Source organism: Oreochromis aureus, linkage group 16, assembly GCF_013358895.1.
Source record: "Oreochromis aureus strain Israel breed Guangdong linkage group 16, ZZ_aureus, whole genome shotgun sequence".
Taxonomy (NCBI): domain Eukaryota; kingdom Metazoa; phylum Chordata; class Actinopteri; order Cichliformes; family Cichlidae; genus Oreochromis; species Oreochromis aureus.
Window position 1 is genome coordinate 24,332,280 of NC_052957.1, and position 14,603 is coordinate 24,346,882.

A 14,603-nucleotide genomic window follows, 5' to 3' on the forward strand; every position below is an offset into this window, starting at 1 on the left:
AGATCCAGTTCTAGTGTCAGACTACTCTAATTTGCTTAGTTAGTTAGGTTCCAGTTTTAGGCCATTCCAAAGTGGTAGGCGGTAAGTCTTCTGTGTAAGTCTTGGCAATTCAGAGTATTTGCCATTTGACGGCCATTTTGGTCACACCTCTGGGGCGTTATTTGGGTAGCTATTTTTAAAGCCCAGAGAATCATATCTTTAATTTTCATATTTACTGAGACATAAAAAAATGCATCTACTGAGACGTCAGCCAAATCAGATTAAAAAACACTGCAAGATATCATATACACAGCTACAAGACATTATGACTTAATTTGAAGCTCAGTTCTCAGTGCCAACACGGTCCATCTTTATGGCAACAAATGCCGTGCTAATTTAAATTCTGAATATGGTCAGCCAAGAAAAACAATGTCTTTGCTGCAAATGGCAAGCATATCTAACCACCACAGGGAGCATATCTATCCTGCCACCACAGAGTTTAAACAGTTCTGAACCTGTGCTGTGCACATGCATCAGTGCAGCAACACGATTGGCTCAAATGTTCCCCAGTTCAACTGTTGATTGGACGTTTTGGTGACAGGGGCAGAAATGTTACAAAATTCCCTCACAGGGTTCTATTTCTCTTTATTTCATGATGTCTCTGGTTACAATTTCAGTGTCAGACTAAGTGACTTTTATATTGGGCGCCAGCCTAAATTGGTCAGTGTTATTATCAGACAGGTGCAAACCTGCCAGCTCTAGTTTGAAGCGTCTCAACTTGTCAGCTTTTTGTTGCTTGTCCTACTTTGCAAAGTTACACGCTGCGAATGGAAATAGTTTATTTAAAGAATCTTGTAAGGAAACTTTTTGCGTGTTTGTTTACAGCTAGTACCGCATCTCGGGGATCTTTTGACAAATCACCAACAGCCTGAAATAAAGCTGACTGGCTCATTAGTTTGCTGTTGGCCAGTTTTCATGCTGGTTTATGAAGTGTTTCCATGGGAGTGCAATAGCAGATGTTTAGATCAGTATTTTTAGCAGCTTCTTAGAACAGCAACTTAGTGTAAGGGAGAAGGGTTACTGTGTGTGTGTTGTAACCAGATCTCAGAGGACAGAAGGACAGAATTAAGACCACTCTCTCAACACTCTGTTCATCATACTCACACATACTGAAAAATATCTTCAATTCATACCGATCGTGAATGGTCTACACCAGAGCCTAACATGTAACTGAATTTAGCAGGTACAGTCACAACATAAAGTCAACAGATATTTGCATCAGGAAACATTAAAGCTAGAAAAATAGTCAGCCAGCTTAAGATACAGGATTTGTAAAGGCTTAAAGGGTCCTCAAAAAGTCCTCAAAAGGGTCCTTGAAGAAGGTTAAGCCATCCTTGAGTAGATTCAGGGAGGTCGTTAGAAGTTTTTTTTGTCCTTTAGGTAGTTTCACCGTTTCTTTAATATGACTAGAGCACTGTAAATCCTCTATTGTCCCAGAATTCAGGACATGTCACACCTAAAAAAACCCAAGTAAAAATAGAGTTTAATGCTAATGAGATCACTGAAAAGAGAAAGGTGCTGGTTGAGGTTGAGGAGTAAGAATGCTTAGGCTTTCTTGAAGTGGTTTCTGTGGTTCAGCTTGTTTTTACTGTCTTTAAAAAAAAAGTTTCTCAAGCATTTTTTCACGTGGCATCGGTGGAGTTTGAAGAGGCTCCAGTGGTTCTCCTGAGTGTTTTTTAGGTAATCTTAACATCGTGGCTTTATTACATGTTAATAGGCTTTTTAAAGGCTTTTTAAATTGGCTGAACTTAAGATCAAAGTGGTCTCAGTGGTGCTTAAACAAGCTCTGAAGGCATTATGCATCTGAGGGAGCTCCAGTATGACGCAGTAGGTTAACAAATATTTTTGTTGTTGGAGTTATGACGTTGTAGTTTTTTGTAACAGATCCACCAAGCTGACACAATAGGCCACATTTAAAAATAGACGCTAATGTGTATTTACTATCATAAATAACCTCCCGGATCCAGATCGTGATCTGAGCCGTATCTGCCCACCTTCACATTCGATTACAACACCGTCTCATGTTGTTCTGAACTTAATAATCAGCTGTAGTTATAAATACAGACACTGACTCACAGTGCTGCTATATGAGGATAAACTTAGAGAGTCAGCAGCCTGGCACTAAGCTCTTCCACAGCTAGCCTAATGTTACACACACACACACACACACTGACTACATGCAGGACAAACCTAGATTTCTCAGGTGTTTTATAGTGCATAGAGTTTTACAGTATTTAAAGTCTGGGGTGAGCTATAGTGAAGTTTTTTGTTTGTTTGTTCTGAATAAGATTAATACATTGTGACTGGTTTAATGTGTTGTAGATCACAGTCAGTTATAGCTCATCAGAATAGATTATAATAGGTCTTAAAGTAGAGTCGTATTTCTATATTTTATTTATAATCTTTTATAATGGTACAATTAGAGTTCATGTAGAGTGGATGTAAATGGGTTATAGTGCTCACATGAATGCATTAGAAGTCATAAAGAGTTGGCCAGACTGTTATTTAAAATGGGATATAATCAGGTTTACCTTCATTACATTACACTGGACATATGCACTAAACCAACATGACCAGAAACCTCCTCCTCCTCCTCTTCTTCCACCGCCTCCCCCTCCTTCATCAGGCCTGATTCAGATGGCATCAGCGTTTCCACCCACACCCTGTTGTTACAAAAGATTTCACTGCAGGGCTTTGACATGCTGCAACTATAAACATACACATAGGATAATATGCTTCTGTGCATCAGGTAACTAGAATGAACTAGCAGCAGCAGGTGGATTCAAACATCTTCAAGTGTTTTCCTAAAATTGCTTACATGTAACTGCCCTCCAAATAATCCGCTGCTAATAATTCTAGGCAGATTTAGAGTACTCAAGTTTTGTTTGTTGAATAAATGTTTTGTTATAGTTGTGTATAGTGTGATGGGTTCACCTTGGATTCTGCATGACCGCGGTTGTTCGGTTAATGTACTTCCTGCCTTTTGAAAGTTTACATGTACAGAGCAGGTCTTTCTGGCCGTGTGGCAGCTGGACACGTGGACTCATTATGTGAGCCAATCGTTCACCCTCTCTTCGCTTTGTCTTTCTGTATTATTGCCTCTCTCTGCCCCGAGCAGCTGCAGCTCCATATGTTCTGTATCCATATGTTAGGTACTGTTAAGCAGATCCGCTGCTCAGGTTTCCAGGTCGTAACTGCAGAGAATATCAAAGATGGGCTCCCTTTGTTTGCTCGACAGAGAATATGCCAAGAAGTGTGTCTTTCTCTTTAACAGGCACAGCTTTAGATATATTTCCTGATCCTTACAGATGGTCTCTGGTCCTCATTCTAATCTGATAACAACAGTCCTGATGAATATACATTTACATCAGTATCAGGAACTGGTTAATTTCATAAAAGGCTATTTATGAAATTATTATTCAACAAATGTTTGGATAAAAGTTCTTAAATGTGTCAATAAATGTTATTTAATTTCACCTTCATAAAGTGTCAACAGACTAATGACAAATCAGCTGAGGAATCATTATTAAAACTCAATATTTGCATTTTTACCATTTTTGTAGCCAAAAGCGACCAAACTAAACCTGTAACATCATAAAATGGTTCACCCGTTTTATGTCGAGTGAATACGAGTCAACCAGGGTTTTTTTCTGGATTCATTTCTAGATGTTTCCAGTATGGAATAATACGAGTATATCCTTATTTTCGCGTTGTGGTGTGACTGTAGCAACGCTGTGAAGTGAAAATGTGATTTGGGTCAATATAAGTTTCAACTTTACCCTTAAAGCAGAAACTCTGCCCTGCAAACCTTCATGTTGTTGCTATGTTTGTTTGAAGTGTGTGAAAACAAGGGTATTAGAAATCAATTATTTAAACTCCGTGTCTGTTCCCAGGAAGTGGGAGTGGTGCAGTGGGCGGAGCATTGCCAGGTCTCATAGGTGCCACTGGTCCCTCAGTCATGATGAAACCGTTTCTGCCGTTTCCTGTCGAGACAACGTCACCAGTTGGACTTTTCCCAAACTTCAACACGGTAGGTGTGTGTGTGTGTTAGCGACAGGTAAACGTGTGTCATTGCTGCAGGTCAAATAGATTGAACAAAAAAATCTTTCATGGTGTCATCAGTACTCGGCTTGAAACAAGCTCGTGACCTCTGACCTCTGTGTGTCTCATTCAGATGGACCCGGTGCAGAAGGCTGTCATCAACCACACCTTTGGTGTTACCATGGTACCGAAAAAGAAACAGGTCATCTCCTGTACTGTCTGCCAGCTGAGGTTCAACTCTGATGTAAGTGTGTGTGTGTGTGTGTGTGTGTGTGTTGTTTCTGGTAGATATACAAGCTATAAATATAAATGAAGTGTTTGCTTATTAATACATTTACAAGTTTGCTAGAAAAAGTTAGCACTGTGTCTTAGAAATGTTTGCTCATTAGCACCTAAAGCCTGTGAAACTGAATTAGTTTTGCAATCATAAATATAATTCAGCACATCTAAAATTAACATTTGCCATGCAAGCTAATCTGAGGTTACTGTTAACGACCGCATTTCAGTCCTGCGTTTTTATGAGATCTGATCCTAAAAACGAACAACAACAAAAAACAGCCGTTTATTGTCTGAATTTTAAATTTTCACTGGCGTTACTGTGGATGGAAGTTTATTCTCAAGCAGTTTATAGTTAGTCTTGCTGGAAAGGAGGGTCCTACCACTAGAGAGATGAAGTCTTTTCTTTTTTTTGTATAATTTTATGAGGTGCTCGTGGAAAAGAACAGGTGCGTATGCTCAGGTGTAACACCTCCCCTTCCACACCCTAATGACACAGATCTGCGTAAACGACACTCTGCCCATTCACAGACGACTGCTGTGCGGTAACGAGCTGCCTCATTAGGAACATGCCAGTCAAACATCACTTATTCATGAGCTGGTGAAATTATTCATGAGTGAACATGAAAACAGGAATCACGGCTCAGAGAAGTAAGAGAGGAGCGTGAGCTCAGTCTAATGGGCTGTGTAAAAATTGAGTCATCTAGACGGTCACATGGGAACACTGTTCATCCAGGGGTTTGTTACGGGGTGCTTACACACTCTTACTCTGTGTGGTGACACACAACATAAACAATATTTACAGTGCAGAGATCATCTGTTTACCTGGACTCGTCACAAGAGCGCTCACATCCTAACACAGGCACTCTCACGCTCCTCTCGTACAAGCTTTCTACTTCATATTTTACACCTTTTGCCATAATTTAGTATGTTCCGTACTTTGGTTATGACTTACTAAAGTTTTCCACACTAGGGAAACATTGCACTTCATGTTGCAGTGTGAATACCCAGAAAACGAGGGCTCGCATTCATCTGATTGGCCAAAACGCCACGTTACTGGATGATGTTTCACTGTTGGGAAAAGCTGAGCATGATGAAAAAAATAGCTATGGCAATTTTTTGTTAACCTTCCTGCTGCACAGATGCTCCGGCTTTATTCGGAGAACAAGGGGGCTGCACATTTTTCATGCATCGCCAGCCCGAACGTGGCCTCAGGTCCATCTCCTGTGCATTTAACATTATATGTAAAGTCCTGTTTTAATCAGTCCAGCTGTGTACACAGGTGGCCCAGAGGCCTGGATTTAATGCATGCTATGTGTAGGTCTGTAAATAAAACATAAATGTATTTTTATGCTTCAAGCCTATTGTCCCTGTTTTGATGTGTGTAACTCCAGCGATTGTGCTCTGAGCTTTTCCAAAACACAGGTGTCCTATAGCGTGCATGAATGCCTGCAGCTCCAGAGCTGCTGTGCTGCTGCTGCTTTGCTAGCATGCTTTTCTATGCCTTCTATGTTTCAACAACTACCTTGAATTACTAAAGGGAGAATAGCCATAGAGACCAAACTTTTTGTATGCTGTAAACATGTTTATGTCTTCTGTAAGGTGATCACCTTATAAAGCAATGCACAGGGTTCATTGTTATAGCTGCTCTGAAGTGGCTTTTCCAGACACTGACTGCAGTCTCTGGTCCTTTCACATTGGTTTTATTTTGGAGGACGCTGAATGGCTCAAATACAAAACTAAAACTTTTCTATTTCAACATCTCAGTCTCAGGCTGAGGCTCATTACAGAGGAAGTCGTCACGCAAAGAAGCTCAAGTCTCAGGAGAACAAAGCCAAGGCTAAGCTGTCAAATCCTGCAGAAACCAATGGGAGCGTCTGTAATCCTGCTGGCCCCGCCCCTCTTGTCTCAGCTGTCCCCGCCCCTTTTGTCTCAGCTAACAGCAGCACTAATCAACACACAGGTTAATTTTTATCCAATAATAACACTGATGTGAATTATGTTACTGCTGATGTTTTTGTCGGATATTGTTTCATTTTTGTTCATTTTCCTTCTACTCTTCTCCCTTCAGATTTCTTATCCAGAACTGCAGACTCCCCGTCTCCTGTCAAATCTTTCCTCCTCCCCTCTACCTCCCCTCTCTCTTCTTCCTCCCCCTCTTCGAGTAGAGCAGGCAGTGAGCCTCCTCCATCCAGCCCCCCATCGGGACTCCCAGCTCCAGGCCTCTCTTCCTCTTCGTCATCCTCTTCTTCCAAAGCTTCTTCCGCTTCCGCTCCTGTCACCACCTCGTCTTGCCCTGCTCCTCTTCCAACTGCACCCTCCCAGGATGCTTCACCTTCAGTGGAGTCAGAAGAGGAGAAGGCGAAAAAGCTGCTGTATTGTTCTCTTTGTAAAGTCGCAGTCAACTCGCTCTCTCAGCTGGAGGCTCATAATGCAGGTGACAAGAAATATGTACCTTTGATTTTATATGATCTGCATTAGGATTAGCAAACAAAACCATTTTCTTGGCTTCTAGTTCTTTGTCACACTTACATTTACCTAATATTGAATGTATGAAAATTGCCGGTTCTGGACAAGTTAAAGGGTAGAAGGATGATTCATCTTCAGCACAGTACAGGAAATATGTACAAAAATCAGGTTAATAAAGATAGAACTAATCCCCGCCCCTCCCCTCCAAAAAAAGAAAACAACATCCTACTACAGCATTTCAGTCAGTGTCAAGTCTGGACTTTGACTGGGCCATTCTTTTATTTTTCAGCCATGCTGTTGTGGATTTAATGGTGTGTTTGAGATCATTGCCCTGCTACATAATCCAATTCGGGGCTTTTAAGATGCTGGCTGAGGCCTGTAGAGTCTGAGATGTAGCTCTTGGTTTCTTTGAGCAGTGCACGGTCTGACCTTGGGCTGAATTTGCTGGGATGTCCACTCCTGGAAAGACTGGAAGCTGTCATGCACTTGTGAATAAAATCTCTCAGTGTACAATGATAGACTTCAAATTATTTGGTAACTGTCCTTCTAATTCTTCCCAGACTGATGGGCTGATAGTCCCTGATGGTAATGTCTTTCCTCCTGAGCATTTTGTTACTTATCGTCTTAATTCCTGTGGAAGTACTAAAGATGTACATATTTTTCACATAACTTTTTTTGTGTATCACCTTCATTTTTGTTAAATAAATATTTATATTGTGTAACATTTGACGTGTTGTAGCTCATCTGAGGTTGTATTTACTTAATTTCAAGACCTGCTAGGCATCAGCTTATTTCTATTATCTCCTGATATGTAAAACTCTTGAATTGACAGAGTGTCTTTTTACCATGGCTGTAAATCTGAAGAGAGGTCCAACTACAATATCGGCTGAGCAGCTCTCCTGCTTATTATTTACAGTGCTAAAATAGAGTAAGCATCAGGTGATAAAACTAAAATAATACAAAATATGTCTGTTGTCCATCTCAGCATAGCGCTTCAACTAATGTTACCATCTGTAAATACCAGCAATCAAGTGATTAAGTCAACCAGAGAATTTTCCTGGATGGAGATTACAAATGCAGTTCCCACGAGGCCTTGTCCTGTGTTTACTTTAAGTCAGACCCAAAAAAGGAAAACAAAAGACTTTCACATCGAACCAAGTTTTCTTTTGAAAGCTGCGGGAAGCTCACCCGAACATATGCTGTTTTTTTCACTCCTCATATCTCTGAATCTATAAATTAGGTGGACAGTTCAAGTGCTTGTAGTTATTTTACTTCCTCACAGAAACATACAAGGGTATATAAACAGTTTCACATTTAGCTATATAACTATAAACACATTTAGAAAGAGGAGAATTTGGATTAATGACACTGAAAGGTGGAAGGAAGGTGTCTGTTAATCTCCCTCAGCAGCTCTGTGCTGCCCCTGCTTGGAGATCTTTGGTATCTACTTTTACTCCTGTGACATTAAAAGATATCCAAAAAACAAATGCTGTGCTTCATGCATGAAACACACACAAGCATTAAACTTATTAAACTTGTTCATAATCCAATATGGCCAAAAGGATTTGTGGAAATCCTGGAATACATCAACAGGGAGAGCTTTCTGCACAGTTTCTGGACTTCTGTTGCCACATTATGATAATCACACATGAGTATTTATCCTCAGCAAGTCACTTCTAGTTGATTTTTATAGAAAGGTTGGTTAACCGGGATGATAATCAGGAAGATATCAGTATAGAAGCAGACGATGTGTACAGGTTTTATTTTGATGAAATTAAAAAAACAGACCCATATTTAAAGATATTTTTAAAACCAACATTCCTGTTTCCTGAACTTGCTTTCCTTTGCTTTCAGGATCAAAACATAAAACAATGCTGGAGGCTCGTAGTGGCGCTGGGCCGATCAAAGCCTACCCTCGACCTGGAGCAAAGCTGAAGAACGGCAGCAGCTCGGGACTGAAGGGCTCCGGCTTGCAGAACAAAACCTTCCACTGCCAGATCTGTGATGTCCATGTCAACTCGGAGATCCAGCTTAAACAGGTAGAAACTCGCAGCAGGTTCACAAATGTCTAAAGGAAGGTTGTCAGACTGTTCATATGCACTCAAATATTTGCCACACAATACTAAACGAGTCACAGGCTCAAAAAAACAAGCAATTCACCTCAGTATTGCTTCACCGAACAGAAGTGATCATCGTCGTATTGAACTCCTTTCGCAAAGTTTTACAGCGTCCTCCAGAGTAAATAGACATGGACACATACTGACAGCTGAGGTAAACAGTGGACTGACAGCCTACACTCACTACAGATGAACTATGGCCAGAGTTTTGTCACACAGTGGCCACCGTAGCTAGGATAATGCACTTAAATTGTGATGGGGTAAGAAAATCGAACTCACCTGACTCTAACCTGCACACCCTAGTGGTGAGATTTCACATACTGTACCTTTAATGTAGTTTCAGAGCCCGGGTCATTTTCTGTTTAAAGCACAAACAGTCTTCTCACAGTTAAAACTGGAAAATTAATGTTTATTCATCTTATTTAGGTTTTTAACCTCTAGAAAGGCTTTTGCTTTATGTTATCAGGACTAATGTATTTTACATCTCTTTACCTGAAGCGACAAATAAACTTAGACTAGTGAGCATACTCATATTTGGTTGCTTGTAGTTTGTGAATCATCGTGAACTCTTGATCCTGAATTTGATGCAGGTTCTTCTGTACTTGTGTAGCTTATAGTCTCGATCGCTGTTGATCTTGTCTGCCCTCAGATTTGCTTTCACTCTGACAGTGTTTGTTGTTGTTGCAGCACATCTCCAGCAGGAGGCACAAGGACAGAGTGGCAGGAAAACCCAGCAAACCCAAGTACAGTCCTTACAACAAACAGCAGCGCGGCTCACTCACCGTGAGTGTCTCTTTACCTCCCTTCCTCTAATTAAGTATTATTATTTACTTTTGTCTTCATTCTGTTTTGTTTTTCATCGATGTCTCTTTGTTTCCTCTCCTTCTCTCTTCTCCTTGTTTGCTCAGAAGGAGCTGGTGAAGCCTGCGCTCTCACCTTCATTCCTCTCCACTCCTTTTGCTCCACCATCTTCTCCGCTCACCCCCTCTCTATCACTCCCTCCATCCTCTCTGTCCTCCTCCCCCCTCCTCACACCGACGTCCTCCCCCCTCACACCTGCAATCTCTATCCACCCTCGCCCTCCGGCCTCTTCCCCCCTTTTCACAGCCTCCTTCCTCCGTCCAGCACCTGGACCAATCAGAGCGAGCCAAGGATCGATTCTCTTCACGCCGTACTGATGCCAGCAGAAGCAGGAAGTCATGCCAGCGAACTTTGACCTCTGACATGCTTTTTGTTGCCACTACGGGGACATGGGAGACATCAGCATTAAGACTGCAGGGATTCAAACCTGCAACCTCCTCACTAAGAGAGATGTGAACTGCCTCTTGCCCACCAGAAGAGGAGATGTTCGTTTAAATAATCCTGAACCTGGGCAGAACCAGTGGATGAACGAAAAAGCAGAATAAAAAATATCAAAAGAGTTCTTTTATCGAGACATGTGAAGTTACTGGAAACCAAAAATACAGAAATTGCTCAACATTGTTTAGAAAGCACTAAGTGACCGTAGAGACTTCCAGAATCTAAAACAGAGGGCCTACCTTAGAGAAAGCCAAGTCTAGAACAAATATCCGTTTTTAGCAGCCTGCATTGGCTAAAAATTGGGCTTTTAACGTATTTTGGTTTGTCGGAGCTGACAAGACACCGAATCTAAAGACAACCCAGAACCTGCTCCCAAACTCTTACCAACAAAGGTAACAGTGCTGTTACTGATTTTTTGGGAGGTGGGTTTTGAGGAAGTTTGGACTTTTTGATGAGGCCAGACACAAAAGCTGATGGGAACATTTTGATCGAGATCCCAGTTTGGGTTCTCCCTCAGAGGTTGAAGAGGATTGGAGGAGCTGTTCTCTGACCTGCTCGAGGAGCTTAGCAGCACAAATAAGACGTCAGAAACTCAGCAGATGTCGTCTATCATGACCTAACACTACTGCAGCTGTCAGCGTGCCCTCACTCAGACGTCGCTTCTCTCGTGTTTCACTTATACATAATTCCTGAAGAAAGTTAAAAAAAAGTTGAAGGATGGAGTACGCAGCATTTTGTACTTATTGTCAACAAACCGCATGAAAATACTAAAACCAGCTATGTTTGTTCATCTCTAAAAACAGTTAGACGTCCTGCCGTGCAGCTCCGAAACCTACATGGTTTACAATAAAGCCTACAGTTAAGCCCATAATTATTCATACCCCTGCCAAATTTTGACTTAAAGTTACTTTTGTTCAACAAGCAAGTTCTTTTTTGAGCAGAAATGACACAGGTGTCTCCCCAAAGATAATAAGACGATGTACAAGAGGCATCATTGTGGAAAAAAATATTTCTCAGGTTTTATTTATATTTTAGCAAAAGTGTCATGTCCAGAATTATTCATACCCTTCTCAATAATCAATAGAAAAGCCTTTATTGGCTATTACAGCAATCAAACGCTTCCTATAATTGCAGACCAGCTTTTTGCACGTCTCCACAGGCATTTTTGCCCATTCATCTTTAGCAATGAGCTCCAAATCTTTCAGGTTGGAGGGTCTTCTTGCCATCACCCTGATCTTTAGCTCCCTCCACAGATTCTCAATTGGATTCAAGTCAGGACTCTGGCTAGGCCACTGCAAAACGTTAATGTTGTTGTCTGCTAACCATTTCTTCACCACGTTTGCTGTATGTTTTGGGTCATTGTCGTGCTAAAATGTCCACTGGTTCCCAAGGCCAAGTTGTTCTGCAGACTGCCTGATGTTGTTGTTGAGAATCTTCATGTATTGCTCTTTTTTCATGGTGCTGTTTACTGTGATTAGGTTCCATGGTCCATTGGCTAAAAAACACCCCCAAAGCATTAGGTTCCCACCACCATGTTTGACAGTGGGGATGGTGTTCTTTGGGTTGAAGGCTTCTCCATTTTTATGCCAAATAAAGGCAACATCATTGTGACCAAATAATTCAATTTTTGTTTCATTTGACCATAACACTGAAGACCAGAAATCTTCTTCTTTGTCCAGATGAGCATTTGCAAAGGCCAAACGAGCTTTTGCATGCCTTAGAAGTGCCTGGAGAAGTGGCGTTTTCCTTGGTCTGCATCCGTGGAACCCAACAGTGTCCGTTGGACTGTCTGCCTTGAGACATTGCCACCAGCAGAGCCCAGATTCACCAGAATGGCCTTGGTGGTGATCCTTGGATTCTTTTTCACCTCTCTCACTATTCTCCTGGCCAGCACAGGTTTCACTTTTGGCTTCCGACAACGTCCTCTGAGATTTTCCACAGTGCGGAACATCTTGTATTTTTTAATAATACTTTGCACTGTAGCCACTGGAACTTGAAAACATTTGGATATGGCCTTGTAGCCCATTCCTCACTTGTGAGCAGCCACAATGCACAGCTGCAGGTCCTCACTGACTTCCTTTGTCTTAGCCATGAATGTCCACAGACCACCTGCAGAGAGCTGCCGTTTTTCACCTGTTGAGTTGATCAAAACAGCTATTTCCAATTAATCAGGGTAATTAGGATGCTTTAGAACAGCTTTGACTATTTGGAATGGATGGAACTTTGGATTTTCCCAGAGACTGTGACAGTTTGTAAAGGGTATGAATAATTCTGGACATGATACTTTTTGCTCAAATGTAAATAAAAGCTGAGAAATATTTTTTTTCCACAATGATGCGTCTTGTACATCATCTTATTATCTTTTGTGAGACGCCTGTGTCATTTCCAGTCAAAAAATAACTTGCTTGTTGAACAAAAGTAACTTTAAGTCAAAATTTGGCAGGGGTATGAATAATTATGGGCTTAACTGTATATGGTTTTATTTATTAGTGGGGATATGGTGGTGTGAACTGTGTGGCTAAACAGGCGGCCTGTTTTCAGCTTCTGCGATTGTTTGACCTAATGATCTGTTTGGTGATGTCATTAAAACTTTATTAATTGGTTACTGATGTATAAAAACTTGACCAAAAATTTCACTTACTTTTTTCCTTAAAAAAGAACAGAAATAAAATAAAATAGCTTTTTATTCAACTGTTTTTCAGTTCTAATATCTCCCTCCATCCAAACCGCCAGGCAAGCATGCAATTTAATGTGTAAAATGTTTCTGTTTTTTGCCCCAAAACAGTTGAATTTTGATACATGTGAGCTACGTGAATACTAAAATCAGCTTTAAAATCCTTAAAAAGTGTAAAACATCTGCAACTGATGACATGACCTGACACAGCACTGCAGCACATCCTGCTCTGTGTCCTCACTGGCGGCTACAGCTTCACCAAGTTGCAATAAACCAGATATATTCTTTAGTGGAAACATGAGAAGCAGTTTAAACCAGACAGCCTCTCGGATCAACATTGTTACATAACCGTTAATGGTTATCTAAAGCTTTGCTCATCATTGTCGCCGACTGTTTTCTGCTTTCTGTGTGACTAATGTGTGACTAGTGTCCCCGTGTCCTGTCCCCCTGTCTCCACTGCCTGTTGAAAAATGATTTTGGACTCTGGACGGAGAAAAGGGCCTTGTGTCTGATTCTTTAGTTTTATTGAATCTTCCTGCTGTCACTGAACTTGCTGGAGTTTGAAGCATCTGAGCAGAACTTTTACTAAAAGCTGAAGAGTTGGAGAGACGTTTTAAAACATTACTAGAACTTTCCACAACCTGCAACTAAGCTCACGGACTCTCCATCGACGAAACAAACTTTTACCTACAGCTTTAATTAATGCTTCTCTGGTTATTTTTGTGCTCTAATTATTTATTTTACATTGTGTGTTGTATATATTTACCTAAAGCTTTTTCTTGATTTTTCAGTAAATGCTTAAATTAAGACTTTTGGTCCATTTAGCACTCTGGTCCAGGGATGGTTATCTCAAGGTGCACGATGAACCCATTCGCTTTTAAAGCTTTCTTTGGCCTTCATATGACCGTTTTCATCATCACTCAAAGGTCCACTTCTTGGCTGTTTTCTGAACCTTCAGCTACATCTCAGAGCTTTGGGTGAATTGAGGTGTGTTTTTGTGTTTTTCACTTGTTCTTTATAGTCCAGCTCTGTTACCCAAGATAATAAAAATAGACTTGATCTAGGAGCAGAGAAAAATCTGTGTTGTCAAACCTGCTGAGTGTGTGAATACACGCCAGCATTGCAGGATATTTAATCAGCCTTCCAAGAACAACAGGAAAGTGAAAATTAGGCCATCCAGAAGAGCTCAAATGATTTTTTTGGCAACAAAATCTTGAGTAAAAACACGACTTTACCCCAGCTTAATATGTGATACACAGAGGGGCCTATTTTCTTGGCTTTTAACTTGTTTTACGTGCTTCGTTACTTATTCAGTTTTAATGAGTAACAATAGTTAAATCCTGTCTTTAGATTAACCGTTGCTGAATTTCTGTGCTACCTGGTAAACAAAGGAGAATAACATTCAGAGTGACGTTCGTTTGTTTTCTTTTTTCTTTGTTGACGGGGTGGTTATTTATCTTGTTTTGGTGCAAAGCTTTGAGGCTCGATGAAAATATTATCAATTTAAAATGCACTTTTCACCTTGTGTATGTTTCCTACATTTGCATTATATTGTTGTAATGTCTGGGTGACATCAAATCATAGGGTGCTGTCGCATTTGCTGATTTATGTAAGCAATAATTGATTTTTTTTGTTTAATTCAATTTTCCATTTCAGTCATTCAGGTCATGTGATGAAGCTTTAAGGAG

General features: G+C 40.7%; 1 protein-coding gene across 1 annotated transcript in view; it reads left to right on the forward strand.

The window, feature by feature from the left end:
- The window catches only part of znf385b (zinc finger protein 385B), a 53,024-nt gene extending 41,913 nt beyond the window's left edge, over positions 1–11,111 (forward strand). Inside the window, exons 5-11 of the mRNA XM_039599907.1 lie at positions 3,933–4,069; positions 4,214–4,324; positions 6,124–6,319; positions 6,428–6,793; positions 8,680–8,864; positions 9,630–9,725; positions 9,851–11,111. Coding sequence (XP_039455841.1) covers positions 3,933–4,069; positions 4,214–4,324; positions 6,124–6,319; positions 6,428–6,793; positions 8,680–8,864; positions 9,630–9,725; positions 9,851–10,120 — 1,361 coding nt within the window. The 3' untranslated portion in view covers positions 10,121–11,111. The remainder of the gene's footprint in view (positions 1–3,932; positions 4,070–4,213; positions 4,325–6,123; positions 6,320–6,427; positions 6,794–8,679; positions 8,865–9,629; positions 9,726–9,850) is intronic.
- The last annotated feature ends 3,492 nt before the right edge of the window (positions 11,112–14,603 follow it).